At 42.5% G+C, this 16374-nt stretch overlaps 1 protein-coding gene across 1 annotated transcript in view; it reads right to left on the reverse strand.

The window, feature by feature from the left end:
- Nucleotides 1-16374, reverse strand: part of MMAA (metabolism of cobalamin associated A) — a 1182217-nt gene that overhangs the window by 260293 nt on the left and 905550 nt on the right. The window contains exon 5 of the mRNA XM_044062228.1: nt 11658-11743. Within this exon, the coding sequence (XP_043918163.1) occupies nt 11658-11743 (86 nt within the window). The remainder of the gene's footprint in view (nt 1-11657; nt 11744-16374) is intronic.

The following is a 16374-nucleotide window of genomic DNA, read 5'->3' on the forward strand; positions in this document are numbered from 1 at the left end:
ACTTAACAGACTGAAGCATACCTATAGGGATTCTATATTCTCTAACATTAGACATTTAAAGATATGCATGCATTAATAGGTAAAACAGCATTAACACTGTCATAGGCATTTTCTATGACTACAAACAAGTCTCTCTCTCTCTCTCTCTCACATATTAAGGAAATATTTAGCTTTGCTAGCATTAATAAGTTCTACTACAATGTTAATCGGTTATTGTTCCACTTATGTCTGCTATACTGCAGATATAAAACAAAGATTTAATTAGTATAGAAAGTTTATTATTCATTAAAAATATTCTCCTAGCAGACTTCTGTTTAAAAGCCGCTCACAGACAGGATCCAGGAAGTTAAAAAGTACAGTTTTGTACCTACCATAAATGTAGATGTTCGAAGATCCACATTGCTGCAGTCCTTACATATGGGTAGTCCGCTGTCCTCGGTCGGCCCGAATACCAAAGTATTAGGCTGACGTCGGTCATGGCGCTCAGATCTGACATCAGAGCGTCAGGGTATAAAAGCGCATGACCGACGTCATATCCTCAGTCTTTTCTTGCCCCAGATGTCAGAAGGCCCTAACAAGAAAGGCCACAGCCAAAAATAGAATACTTCCCAAAAGGCATGTACAAATAACAGCTACCACCCAAACCATACAACCATTCCAAAGTACAGAGGGGAAGGAGGGAGTAAATTGGACTGCAGCAATGAGGATCTTCGAACATCTACATTTATGGTAGGTACAAAACTGTACTATGTTCTTCATCTCACATTGCTGCAGTCCTTACATATGGGTAGAATCCCAAAGCAGAGGTAAAGGGAGGCTGGCAAAATCATAAAGCATTGGGAGCTGCCAAAATGCCCTGTAAGATTGCAGTGGCAAATCCAGCCCTAGATTTGGAATAAAGAGGAAGGTGGTAATGTTTAGAAAAAGTATGCACTGAACTCCAAGTAGCTGCTTCCAAAATATCTTTAGTAGCTACTCCCCTTAAAAAAAGCTGTAGAAGTGGCAGTAGCCCTAGTGGAGTGAGGTCTGATTCCAGCCGGAATCTCCTTACCATGATGGGAATAACAAAAAGCAATACAAAAGCCAATCCACTTAGAAATAGTTTGTTTTGAAACAGGTTTCCCCTGAGAACCTAAAGCAAAAGAAACAAACAACTGCTGAGACTGTCTGAATCCTTTAGTCCTGCTCAAATAATAACGCAACTGCCAGTGAATATCCAAAGTGTGCAAAATTTTCTCCCCTTTATTTTGGGGATCTGTATAAAAAGTGGGCAAATGAATTGATTGGTTCAAGGCCACATTTGAAACCACTTTAGGCATAAAAGTAGGGTTAGTACGCAGAGATACCCTATCCTTATGAAAAATCAGGAAGGGTTCAACTGCCATAAGAGCCTGTAATTCAGAAACCCTTCTAACAGACGTAATGGCCAACAAAAAAGCAGTCTTCCAAGACAAAAACTTTAACTCAGCAGTAGCTGCAGGTTCAAAAGGAGGTAAAGTAAGTTTTTCCAACACAAAATTGAGATCCCAGGCAGGAGTAGGAGCTCTACGTGGGGGTCTTATGTTCTTTGCCCCTCTAAGAAATTGCTTAAACAAAGGATGAGAGAATAATGGAGGGTCACAGTCATAGTGAGCAGAGATGGCTGCAGCATGAACTTTTATAGAGGAGAAAGACAAACCCTTGTCTAATAATTCTGTAAGATATTGAAGAGAAACACTTAAATCAGGCCTGGAAACATCAAAGCTCTTAGTTTTGCTCCAAAATAAAAATCTCCTCCATTTATCAGCATAAACTTTCCGTGTACTAGGCCTTCTGGCCTCCAAAATAACATTCAAAACTTGTTGTGGAAGCTGCGACCCTCCAGGTTCTAGAACCGAATGTGCCAGGCTGTTAGATGCAAGGACTGAATCCTGACATTGAGGAAATGATTGCCCTCCTGAGACAAAAGGTGCGGAATCGTAGGCAAAGGCCATGGAGGCTCCCGTACTAAACTCCTCAGCAGAGGGTACCAGTGCTGTCGAGGCCAATCTGGAGCTATTAGAATCATGGAGGGCTTGTCTTGTCTGACCTTCAAGAGTACTTTGGGGAGGAGAGGCAGAGGCGGAAAGGCATAGACGTGAAGATTGCTCCAACTGAATGATAGAGCATCCACTTTCCAAGCTGTGGGATGAAACATTTTTGTGCAAAACTTTGGCAACTGGAAATTTAGTGGAGAAGCGAACAGATCTATGTCTGGAGTTCCCCATAGCACTGTCAATTTTCGAAATACATGAGGATCCAATTTCCACTCGTGGGGATCCACTATCTGTCTGCTCAAAACATCTGCTAAGGAGTTCTGTGCTCCTGGTAGAAACCTTGCCTGAAGATTGAGGTGTAAACTGAGAGCAGTCTCCCACAAATTCATTGCTTGCCTGCAAAGAGGGTACGAATGGGTTCCCCCTTGCTTGTTGATGTACCACATGACAGTTGTGTTGTCTGTTAGAATCAACACTTGCCCTGGGTGAAGTAAATCCTTGAAAGCCATCAATGCAAATTGGACTGCTAACATCTCCTTCAAGTTGATATGTAGATGTTGAAGTCTGGCAGGCCACGTGTCTTAAACCCATTTTCCATTGAGGTGTGCTCCCCAAGCCTTGTCCGAGGCATCTGTCGTTAAAATCTGACTCGCCTCTGGTCGGGTCACAGAGAGTCCCTTGTTTAGGTGACATTCCTGAGCCCACCACAAAAATTCCTTTTGAATGCAAGGTATTATTTGAATGACAGTGTCCAGATCTTGGCAGTGTTGTGTCCATACATTTTTGAGATACCATTGTAGCTTCCTCATATGCAGTTTGGCATTGGGAAGCACCAGAATACAAGATGCCATGAACCCCAAGGCTTGAAGGACTGTCCTTGCAGTCAGCCTGGACAGTAGAGACAATTGATGGAAGTAAAGTGTAAGGTTCTTTTGCTTGTCCGGGGTCAAAAAGGCCATCTGGGAAGCTGTATTCAGTCTCACACCCAGAAAGCACATTTCCTGAGAGGGTACTAGACTGGACTTTGTTTCGTTCACAGAATACCCTAGGCACCTTAACACTGCCATCACATACTGTAGATGATGAAGAAGTTCGTACTTGTCTTGAGCAAGAATCAGGCAATCGTCCAAAAAAGGATAAATTTGTATTCCTCTTAACCGTAAGAAGACTATCACTGGAGCCAGAACCTTTGTGAACACCCTGGGCGCAGCAGATAAGCCAAAGGGCAATGCAGAGAACTGATAATGTAAAGTCCCAGCCCGAAAACGCAGGTATCTCCTGCAACTGGGCCTGATAGGAACATGAAGATAAGCCTCTTTGAGATCCAGAGTTACCATCCAGTGATCTTTGCCCAACAGAGGTAGAAGTTGTTGCAACGTCAACATTTTGAATTTTGGAATGTCCAGGTATGTGTTGAGGATAGATAAATCCAAAATTGGCCTCCAAGTGTTTCCTTTCTTTGGTACTAGAAACAGGCGAGAATAAAATCCTAGGCCCACTTCTGACAGAGGGACCTGCTGTATAGCCCCCATTTGAAGAAGTAAAGAAATCTGCTTGTGAGCCTCTACCCTTTGCTGAGGTGGAACGTCTGGCATGCCTTTGAAAGGAGGCAATGTATGGAAATAAAACTTGTAGCCTCGGTCTATAATGTCCAACACCCATTTGTCCTGGGTGATTAAAAGCCAGTTTTGCTTGAAGAGTGCCAACTTTCCTCCCAAAGGAGCTGCCAGACAGGAAGAATCTGGCAGCTGAAGATGCAGGTCATTGGGCCTGTTTACGAAAGGACTGGCCCCTGCCCTCACCTGTAGATTGTGCAGGTGAACTCCATGTTCTAGGCCTGAAAGAACTCTGAGCTCTGCCCCTACCACGTCTAGATCGGCTGCACCTGCAAAAAATCTTTAACAGTCTGCATAGACTTAGCCTTGTCTTCCATTTTCTTCAAGACAGATTCCACAGGAGAACCAAACAAAACTTCAGACTGCAAAGGAGCATCCAAAATTCTAGTTTTAACATGCTCTGACAAATTTTGATCCTTAAGCCAGGCATGCCTGCGAATAACAGAACCAGTGGCAGCCACCCTGGAAGAAGCCTGTAAAGCATCGAAACCACACTGCAAAGAATGCTTACCCACATGTTCAGAGGCATGCACCAAATCCTGTAATTCTTTACACTCTATGCCCTCTGCCAAAGCATCCACTTTAGATTTTAGTTGAGTAAGGAGAAAATTCTGATACTTCAACATATGAAACTGGCAATTCAAAGCCCTCATTGCTAAAGTGGAAGAGGTATACACTTTCTTACCCCATCTATCCAAAGCTCTAGCATCTTTATCTATAGGAACTGGATTCTTTACAACAGAAGCCCTGACACCCCTAGGTCCCTGGCTAATAGTTTCTGGGTCAGCCCTTGGACTCTTATACAGATATTTATGAGCCTCAGGTACTCTATAATACCTGTCTGGCTTAACTGGCGCAGGAGGCATAGAGTCTGGATTAAGGGAAGCCTCGGAGAAAACGTCTTGAACAACATCCAAAACAGGAGGTATAGCCAAGGGCCTATGTTGTGGTAAAAACAAAAATTCCCTAAGCCTCTTTCGTGAATCTGAGAAATCCTGACCTTCCCATTTAAAATGTTCCCTCATAGAATGCAGGGTTTCTGAAAAAGAAAAATCCTCTGGAGGAGAAGCAGAAGGAGTGGAATCCTCTGCGTCTGAATCAGAATAAGGAGGAAAATCCTGAATGTCTTCAGCTGAAGACTCGGAGTAATCTGAAGCCTGCTCCAAACTTTCCACCTCTGGCTCCACTCTACGCCTCTTATCAGGAGGGGGCATAGAACCTCTGATTAAAGAAATTAAATCTTCTGCCATTTTAAGCACGTGTTTTTTAGGCACAGAACCTGCAGAACTAGGACTGACACCCGTGGAAGGCAAACCAGGCCTGCCCCTGGAAGGAGCCTTAGAGACAGAAGGAGAAAGCCTAACCACCTTAGGCAAGGAAGGGAGAACAGCAACCTGAGAGGCCCCCTCAGCCTGACCTGACTCCTGAGAGGCCACATCTTGTAAAATCTTAGCCTCCCCCTGAGACTCAACTGAAACCTCAGCTGGATCCACAGATTCCACCGTAGTTTCTAAAGAACCGGCGTCCGGAACGGACGACTCATCCTGCCTGGACTTTAAAGATTTGTCTTTGCGCTTCTTCGCGGTAGCGGGCGTCGGGAGGATCCGACGGCATGTTATAATTACACTGCTTACCGAAGACAAGCCTAGCACAATCTAACCTACGTTTAATGGTGCGCTTATTAAACCTAGCACAAAAGCGACACCCGACTACGTCGTGCTCAGGACCCAAGCAAGGAATACAAAGAGAGTGGTAATCCCTATGCGGTATCTGTTTCCCACAAGAAATACAATTATTCACTTTTTCTGACATCCGGAATTAACTGAGGCAAGAAAAAACAAAAATATTCCCCAACGGGGTACTTAGCCCAACTTGGTTTTGGTCTGAAACTCAGAATACGAAAATTTCAGAACGCCGAACGGCACTTGCAAATGCTGCTTCTGCATCGGACCATGCGGCAAAAAAGACTGAGGATATGACGTCGGTCATGCGCTTTTATACCCTGACGCTCTGATGTCAGATCTGAGTGCCATGACCGACGTCAGCCTAATACTTTGGTATTAGGGCCGACCGAGGACAGCGGACTACCCACATGTAAGGACTGCAGCAATGTGAGATGAAGAACATCTGGGGAGTCCACATCTACAAAGAGGTCTGTCACGAGCAAAGTCCCTTAGTGATCGGTCCTGGGACTGCACCTTTTTGGCTTTTATTTCTCTGAAGTCAATGCCAAAGTCAATGGCCTCTGGCTGACTAAATCTGAAAATGATTGCAAATTAGGAGATGTCACTGAATCGCCCACCAACACAGATGTTCTCCAGGAAGGGGTAACAGGCAAACAACTGGTGCCAGAGCTATGGACTAAAACTAAATGTCTAGAAATGCATAATAGTATCCTTCTGGAAGTCATCTACCCCTGGTAATTGTTGTAGTGACAACACATCCTTAAGAGTTGACCCAGTAGTCAGGGACTTCGGGGCACACACACACAGTTAATCTAGCCTTTGACCATCACATGTCTGCAGTAGTGAGGAAATCATTCTATGTTGTGCAACTTACAAACAAAGGTATGGCATCTAGGTCCAAGGAGGTCATTGTTCTACTGTATTTGGCATTCATAAGACCTGACATTAAACACAATGCCTCCTTTAGTATGAACCTAACCAGGTATATCCAACAATTGGAATGTTCACAGAGATTACTCACTAAAAGAATACAGGGAGTAAGACCGCCTCAAGGCCCTATCCCTGTATTCTGTCTCCTACAGGCTGTTGAGGGGAGATCTATGCCTGGCATACAAGGCACTGTCAGACCCCACTCTGATGGCAAAACAAACAGCACCAGAATTCCCCATTCTAAAGACTTAAACCTTGATACAAACAGGACTTGCTGGAGAGACAGCTATGTATCTTGGAGACCACCCCTTCTCTGGAGCAGGCTCCCCCATCCATGTGAAGCAGAGTTTCCCCCAACCGAATTCAAGTGCAACTTGGACAGTTGAACAGGGAACAGGAAATTCATCCCTGGTTTGGCACTTGTGTCTCTAATAGACACAGGCAGCCTGTAAATGGTCCATCTTCCAGGCCCTTGCTTGTAAATGTTTCTCCTCCCAAACCCCTGCTTACACTTTTCAGGGGTAACAGAACTTGTCAGAGATTTGGGATGCATGGCTAGGCTTAAAAAGGCCCTTATGGTCACTAGCCTAGTAAACACCTATGAAGTTCCAATGTTTTGCAATTTCCCTTTCAAACTAATACTTTTGTGTTATCAAGTAAGCCAAAGTGTACTATAAAAGTAAGTAGATTAATCTATAACTGATTTATATTGATGAGACAATTTCTGTTTTCAAAAGTGGCAAACTGCATTTGGGATACTTAATGCAGTATGTCAGTAACACACACAGTGATACCTTCAATATACCTACAAGGTACACACACACAGACACAGACACACACAGACACACACTAGGTGAGTTTATGCACTGAGTGGTCCCCCAGAATGGAGTCCCTCTGAAAAAAATTAAAAAGCCAGAAGAAAAAAAAAAAAAACTGTTCTGTAATGTACTGCTATGTGACTAGCAAAGTCACAACAGTTACAGAGTTGAGGGCACTGGCGTGCATTTTAAAACAGCCATAGATGTTTAAATGAATGACAATACTGAATAGATGCTGGTAATACAATGCCTGTACCGCACTTCTGCACAATTGGTACTGACAGTCATGCCTCTAACAGCTTTTGCCCTATGCAACTCCCCCCTTCGCCCCATCCATTACAAATCTGCACAAGCATAACACATGACTAAGCTTATAAACAAGAGAACCATACATTTGGAGAATTGTTTATATCATTCTTGGTGTTACAGTTTCATCCTTAGTGTGGTGCTGGCACCTCCATAGTTATTATCTTTATGATTAAGCATACACAAGATAATCAGAGGCTGACACTGGCATTTTAAATGTTTACCAGTCCATGTTAAATAAGGTTGCTAGCTAGTTAGTGGCAAAGGCAGCCAGGCTGTCAAAATAGCATTGGTCTCTTTACACTGCTGAGCAGTGACTGCACTGAAGATGAGAGGCATCACTATGGCATTTGTATTTGTATAAACCCTTACCTGCAGACCAAATGCTGGCATTAGGTGCACTTCAGTAGTTAATATTTGTTACCAGGAATGTTGCTCACTACACCCTGTCCTCAGAATATTTGTAAATAGCATGGTACACTGAGCATGTTTGCCAATGCTCATGGTGAAAACTGGCACCTTTGAGCAGGCCTTTATTTAAGTATTAAACACTTCGTAAACAGCAGGCTTTCCTTTCCAAATCTATGCTTTCAAATTCAGTTTACCTAGCCAATCACTTGTCTCTGCACTGTTCTCACTCTGAAGTTTGAACAAGGAAACTCAATGAAAAGGCTTAGAAGGTAGAGATAAACTGTCACACGGATAAAGTTTTGCTTCACATCTCAGACACCTACCTGAATCATTACACTAGTTTTATTTCCTCTCACCACTACCTTTAAAAATTTTAGGTAAATGACATTTCAAGAAACATCTGACTAATGCTCCACACATTTTCTCACCTGCCAACCATTCTGTTACCATAAATATAAAACAAACATAAATGCACTAAAAGTACTACCCCTAGAAGAAGCTCCTAGAAGAAGCTGTAACCCACTTCAATAATACTTTCCTAAAAATCCTAAATGTCCACTCTCCAGCCCGTACCACAAAACTCAAAGTGAAAACAGCCTCCTGGATTGCCAAAGAGACTAAAAATAAAATAGCAGTAAGGAACAGAGCCTGAAATCTTTGGAGAGCTACTAAAACCCCAGCAGCTAAGGAACAATTCCAAAAACTTAGAAGCGATACAAAAAAAGCAGTCCTTCTAGATAAAAAGAATAATTTCATACAGCTACAAAACAGGCACCAAAACAATCCCAAATAATTCTGGGCAGGAATAAATAAACTATTCCACCTCGGCAAACCCTCCCCACCATCTCCTACCTCCACTAGCAAAATCACAAATATACCAGATACCTTCAACAAATGCTTTATAGAAACAGTCGCCAGCTTTATAGAAACAATCTCCAGCCTTGTTCAAAAACTGTCCACATCCACCACCACTAATAGCTCCGCACCTACACATAGACCCAGAACAACCTTCCAATTTCAACCCATCCCTACTAACTGTATCAAAAGGCTGCTAACCAAACTTAAACCTACTACACGTACAGCTGATGGCATCCCTGCAGAATACCTTCAGTTGGCTGCCAACAAAACTGCCTTCCCAGTATCCATCCTTTTAAACAGATCCGTTTCAGAAATCACTATTCCACATATCTGGAAGAGCTCCTATATCATCCTCCTCCACAAAGGTGATACTTTCACTGACCTCACAAACTATTGCCCCATTGCCATCCTGTCTCCACTAACTAAAATACTTGAAAAATGTGTACACCACCAACTCATGCCATACCTACTCAACAGCCAACTTCTCTCTCCCACCCAGCATGGATTTTGGCCTGTTCACAGCACCACCACTGCCCTACTTTCTTTCAAACTTCATCAAACAAACAAAACACACAGGCAACCTAACATCTGCCATATTTTGGACCTGTCAAAGGCCTATGATATGGTCAACCATCCTAAACTACTTCAAGCACTTACTGACCTGGGCTTTAGTAACCATGCATTAGCATGGTTTCAGAATTACCTACAAGGAAGACAACAAGCAGTTTGATAGGACAGCAACCTATCCTCACTGCTACCCGTCACCACAGGAGTCCCACAAGGGTCCATTCTAGGACCTCTCCTATTCTCCGTTTTCACCAATAACCTTCACAGCATCTGTCAAGATTCCACTGTTATTCAATATGCTGATGACTCAACGCTAGTCTGTTCAGCCAGTGATCCTCAGGAACTCCTCTCCATCACCCAAAAAGTCTTCAAAGTTCCAAAACCTGGTTTCTTAACAAAAACCTAATACTAAATCCCCCCCAAAAAACAAACGTCTGCTATTTAGTCCAAACAAATCAACCACAATACCAAGCCCATTTAATACTGTGCCCAGGGATGGGACTATTATCTTCCCATACACTCATATTAAACTGCTAGGAGTGATCATTGATAATAATCTCAAATTTGATCTGTATATAAATCAAACCATTAAAAACATCCACAAAAAAAACTGGACAGTCTATATAAAAATAAACCATTTCTAACACAAACCTCCAGGACAACAATTGCTCAAACTCACCTCCTCTCTACTCTGTTGTATGCCTCACCCATTTTCATCAACCTACCCAAAACAGAAAATGCCAAGCTCAACACCTGCTACAATCAAATTGCCAAATTTGCTACCGGTGCCCCTTACCAATCCCACCACTGCCATTCCCTAAAACAACCTGACTGGCATGAATTTCCTAATCTTCTATCCTTTCTTCAGCCTTCCTTTGCACACAAACTACTACTACTTCCAGATAAACCTCCAGCACTGGCCAACCTACTAAAACTAAAAACTTACCCTACACAACTAAGGTCTAGTGATAAAAAGCTAATCAAGGTCACCAAGAGAAAAAACACAGCAGGGGACTCTCTCTTCCCTAATTATACAGGTAAAATTTGGAACTCCCTACCATTTGCTATTACCTCAACAGACTCAAAAGTTACATTTAAAAGACTACTCAAAGAACACCTAAAACTCACATGGATGTATTTATGTTCACCCCAGGCTAACCTCCCCAACCATATCCACACTCTTCTCTAATCTCCTGGTCTCTGTTTCAGAACTATACCGCTAAGAAGAACTGCAGCTTTTTTTAATTTCCAACTTTCTCACAGTGTCACCTCTAAACCTGGCCCCTCAGTTAGTACCTATACATATACGGGACTAAAGCACTGCTAGGCACAATTATTTTTATAATTTTCTTTTCTTTCTCCGTCTTTTCGCTTGCTTTTATACTTAGTCTAAATTTCTTACCACTCAACTCTGTTGTTTTACCTACTACTATCAACCTGACTATGTCAAACTTGTACACAGTCTAACTGTATAAAATTGTAAAAGATGCAACTCTCACATTTGTATCTTATTCTGTAATTCTTCTTACTTATTTATTGGTTCATTCTAACTGTAAAAGAAAATCGTAAAAGATGCTTTTTTTATTCTATGTATCTAATTTTAATTTTCATGCTTATGTACTCTTTATGTAAATATGATTGCTACTGTTATACTCCTTATAATTGCTTGTAATTGATTTGTGAAGCTTTTCTCTCCAGACCTCCTCTGAAAATGGACATGTGTCCAGTCGGACTCTCCCGGTTAACAAATGTAAAATAGAATAAATAAAAATAAATAAATAATAATTTCTAAACTCTAAGAATGTGCTAAATATCACCTTTCCAGTCATACACAATGCCCAATCTGTAGATGATTACACACAAAGGAGGCAAAAAATACAGTGAGAATGGATAAATGAACTTCTAGGGATGCAAAAGTTTTTATTTTTTTAAATAGCAGGAAGAGTTTACAGCTGGCTGACACTTTCATAGTGTATATGAAAAATATTCTTCCTAGCATATGTACATGCACAGATGATATTGAAACTGAAATGCCATGGCAGGTATTTTTCCTTAAATATATAAGAATAAACTAAAGTTATAGAGTTGCGTATCAACACCAATAAAACTGAATTTTTCCATCAGCTCTTTTTCTATTCTATATCAATCACAGCAAAGGAGGCATATGGGAGTTTTACATTTTTCTACATTACTGCTCTTCCTGTAAAAATGTTTCCAATAACTGGTTTAGTTCTATTTTAATCTTCTCTTTTGACACATTAAGTTGGCAAATAACAATTCCTTCCTGAAAGATGAAAAAAGTCAAAGCAAACTCCCCTAGGAATTTGGACTAGTAGCAGCAGTAATAGTTCAATTCAACAATTCATTACTTGTTTTTCCTTAATTGTGTAACACCAGAACAATATGTAGTTTATCCAGCTGTGCTAGCTTAAAAGTACTCTTCTTGATTACCTGCAATTCATCACCACCTGCAGGCGGTATCAGCAGCACAAACATATCAACCATGTTTGCAACGGCAAACTCTGACTGACCCACACCTGAAAAAAAAAATTATAAAAAAATCATTGTCCGCATAAAATGCTATTTCAAACAGTGCAGATTAAAGTCATTGTATTTGCACGTTAACTTTTCATCACTTAATTATGTGTCAGACAGTCATGATGCATAATACAACCAAGTGACATTAAAGAAATTATTAGGCTTACTAAAAACAGTTGGGTCATCCATCAATGCTAGTAACTGATTTAAGATGGAAGAACAGACTGGCAATGTGCCATTTAGATAGAAAGAACTCGACAATGACTCCTTTGTATAGAGAAGGAACATGCTCTAGGTGCCAGAGTGCCACAGGTTGGGCTCAGTGCTTCTGGTATTACAGGTAGGAGGCAGGTCTGAAACTGTGTGTAAGGCTGTGCACAGGCAAAAGTGGCAATGCAGTAAGGCCACACCCCAGGGGAACAAAAAAAAAACTGAGAAAGGATCATAACAAATAAAGGAAGGATCACTGAGTAGGTCCTACATTTTCTGCATAACTCTCTGAATTGTCATTTTAATGTCAAAGTTGCACAATGTGACCCCCCGATTTCTAACTTGTACAAGTTAGGCAGAATGTAGGAATGACTTCCTGAGCTACTGGGAAAGGACAAGACACAACAAAGTTCTCGTCTAAGAAGAGTTCCCAGCTGAGCAGTTTGCAAGGTTTAAAGACAAATTATACCAGAGAAGCACAATTCAGCATGAAAACAAGCACACTAACCTCAGTGTTTGCTAGTTATGAAGCACTATAAGTCATAAAAGTACACTTCAAAGCTTAACGTATCAGTACTATCTTCATGAGACAAACAGTAACTATAGCTCATAAGGTGTGATAGTGACAACTATAAGATTTACTTACTTTTAAACAGAAGAGACCAGTAAATATGTTTATTAATAAGAAGTTATGTTCTTACCATAACGTTCCATCTGTGTTGTCAATCTTCATTTATCCTTCACCTTTGGGACTCGGTTCCGATCCCTGGAACTGGCTCAGCTGTTCTACATCTCTCGCAAGCCAAAAATTCTTGAACTATGTCTTTACCCACAATACCAGTCTCCAGATTACCTCAGAGTGAGTTTGCAGCTACATAGGAATACAGAAGAATATGTATATGGAATTGAAGACCCTTCAGTTTTTCCCTTGAAAGTAGCCTAACTCTCAACCTAAGCACTTAAAAAGCATCCTACAGTCGAGCACTTGCTCAGACCTAACAGCAAGCACTAATATACCACAACACTTAATTGCCCAGCAAGGCAAGGCTCATTATTCACCCCTCATCAACCAAGTGACTAAGCAGCTCACCCTACTATTCAGACATGACCAAAGGGCAATTTCAGGTATACTCTCCAGTCCAGCTGGTGAACCTGGGTATCCTGAGGCAATGTTACAACTGCCTCATGTACACAGACAACTCTCTCCTCCTACTACAAAACATTAACATATGCGAGAGATGCAATTATATAGCTAAATTGGAGGCAACGCTCTCTCCACCCAAGACTGGAACAGGCAGTCATGAGGAGAAGGTTAACACTTGCACCACACCTCCAGCCTCACATAGACATACTAAACCAGCACTGGCAAAAAATGCACATGAAATCATACTCGGAGGCTCTAAATAAAAATGTGCAAAAGCATCACAGACCTCCAAAGCAGACATCCAAAAAACCTGCACCTTCCGTCACAAACCAGACAACACATAAAACACAAAATTAGTGTGCCGCACAATCACAGCCCTTAAGGCGAAATAACATACCTAACACACTAGTAATAGGCGACTCTATAGTCAGGTACACTGACGTCCCACTCACTAGGCTGAACAAGGAGAAGATTACTGTTAGCTGCCTGTCGGGAGCCAGAATCCGCCACATAACACAAGCACTCAGGTCCCTCCAGAACAAGTACAAATATGACTCTGTCATTGTTCATGTTGGTGTGAATGACCTGAGACGTACCTCCCTTGACTACATGAAAAGAGACATGGAAGAGCTCTCTGATCATGTAGCCCAGGCAGGTATGACCCTAACCCAGAGTGGCATCCTGCCCTCATCAAGAATGATACCACAGTATAAAGAAAAAATTATCAATTTCAACAATTGGCTAAGCTTCTGGTGTCATTCAAAGGGGATCCAGTGGCTGTCAGCCTGGGACGACATGCTCGACATGTCTCGTTGCTTCACAGGAGACGGCTTGCACCTGTCACCCCTAGGCTTTTGAATACTGGCTAAGGCTCTTGCTGCCCCCATAGTGACTTTTTTAGGCAAGGCACAAAAGTCAAACTCACCTCCGTAAACAGCAGAAATAAAAAATTGAGGGTCATGCTACTCAACGCCAGGAATTTAAATCTCAAAATGCATGCGCTCGAAGCACTCCTCAGTATGGAGAACGTCAACATCTGTGCAGTAACTGAAATCTGGTTCGAGGCTCCACAGAGCACCCCAGCACTACCGGGCTACAACTCATACCCACACATTTTGGCCACAGAACATGGATAGAAACACAAAAGGAGGGAATGTATCCATATTCATCAAGGATACCTACACCTCCAGGTTAGTGGCGCAGCATGATACCTCCGAGATCATCCATGTGCAACTAACATCAGGCAAGTCTTCTACTTCTTCTTTCAGCTGCTCCCATTAGGGGTCACCACAGCAGATCAACTGTTTCCATGTCTTCCTGTCCTCTGCATCTTGCTCTGTCACACCAACCACCTGCATGTCCTCTCTCACCACATCCATAAACCTTATCTTAGGCCTCCCTCTTTTCTGTTACCTGGCAGCTTCATCCTTAGCATCTTTTTTCCCCAATATACTCTCTATCCCTCCTCAGCACATGTCCAAACCAACGTAATCTTGCCTCTCTGGCTTTGTCTCCAAACCTTCCAACCTGGGCTGACCCTCTAATATACTTATTCTTAATCCTGTCCATCCTCGTCACACCCAGTGCAAATCTTAACATCTTCAACTCTGCCACGTCAAGCTCTGACTCCTGCCTTTTTGTCAATGCCACTGTCTCCAACCCATATAACATAGCTGGTCTCACTACCCTCTTGTAGATCTTCCCTTTCACTCTTACTGGTACTCGTCTGTCACAAATCACTCCTGACACTCTTCTCCACCCACTCCATTCTGCCTGTACTCTCTTCTTAACCTCTCTTCCACACTCACCATTACTCTGAACTGTTGATCCCAAGTACTTAAACTCATCCACCTTTGCTACCTCTACTCCCTGCATCCTCACCATTCCTCTATCCTCCCTCTTATTCACACACATATATTCTGTCTTAGTCCTGCTGACCTTCATTCCTCTTCTCTCTAGAGCATATCTCCACCTCTCCAGGGTCTCCTCCACCTGTTCCCTACTCTCACTACAGATCACAATGTCATCTGCAAACATCATAGTCAATGGGGACTCCTGTCTGATCTCGTCTGTCAACCTGTCCATCACCATTACAAATAAGAAAGGGCACCAGGAAAATCTGCAGTGTCTGCCTACTACAGATCTCCCTCCGTGGCCCAGGACCACCACTCCACCTTTCTGGAGATACTGGAAAACATGAAGGTCCTACCGAACACCCTGATATTGGGCGATTTCAATTACCCTACAGTTAACTGGGAAAACTACTCAAGTACAAACTCCCAGGTCCAACGCTTCCTAGAATTTATCAACTCAAATGCCCTGGATCAGCTGGTAAACTCCCCTACCAGAGGTGAAAACATATTGGACCTGGTCATCACCAACATGGGCGATAAGTGTTCCACACCAGAGGTCAACCCGTCACTGGTTAGATCAGACCATAAACTAATCACTCTGTATGTCCACACCACACCAACACCTCCAACCAAGGAAACCACAGTGAAAAACTTTTCTATAGCAAACTTCACCTTACTTAAGACAGAGGTGGTAAGTTTTATAGCCCCCACGCTAAAGGATAACAGTGTCCAAGATGCAGGAACCTTTACAAATGCACTCTATGCGCACCTACAAGGATGCATGGATCGTGGCATCCCTAGCAAAACCAAGACTCACTCCCCCTAAGAGAAGGAAGCCAGTCTGGTGGACCACTGCCATAAACAGGCTATACAATAGGAGGAAACTAGTTCAGAAAAAAGCAAATCCCAAAAAGGAAAGACATCCCTTATTAGTATAAGTAAGAAACTAGGGTTCCTCAAAATCCTCCAAGGCCAACTTCGAAAGAAAAATAGCCAAGGATTCGAATGATAACCACAAAGCCTTCTTTAGCTATGTCAATAATCTAAGTGGCAACTCGCATATATGCTCTGAGCTAGTGCAAAATAGCACAAAATATACTGAACTCACTGATATTGCCAACATCCTGGCAGATAGATTCAGTGCAAACGTCACCTCAGTCTCACCCCCAAAAGGGCCCACAATAATACCGGAAAAGGGTAGTGTCCCGGAAATCACAGACACACAGGTGAAAACAGCCCTTTCAAAAGCCAAAAGCACAGCATCAATGGGGCCAGATGGTGTCCCAGGCTGCGTCTTGCATGAACTACAGAACGAACTAACCCCCCACCTAAACACACTGTTCAACCTCAGCCTCTCCACAGGCTACGTGTGCCCATAGAATAGCGCACAGCAACGGTTATTCCGCTCCACAAAGGAGGGTCC

Source organism: Protopterus annectens, chromosome 2.part1 (assembly GCF_019279795.1).
Source record: "Protopterus annectens isolate FY-2018-M chromosome 2.part1, PAN1.0, whole genome shotgun sequence".
Lineage (NCBI taxonomy): Eukaryota > Metazoa > Chordata > Ceratodontiformes > Protopteridae > Protopterus > Protopterus annectens.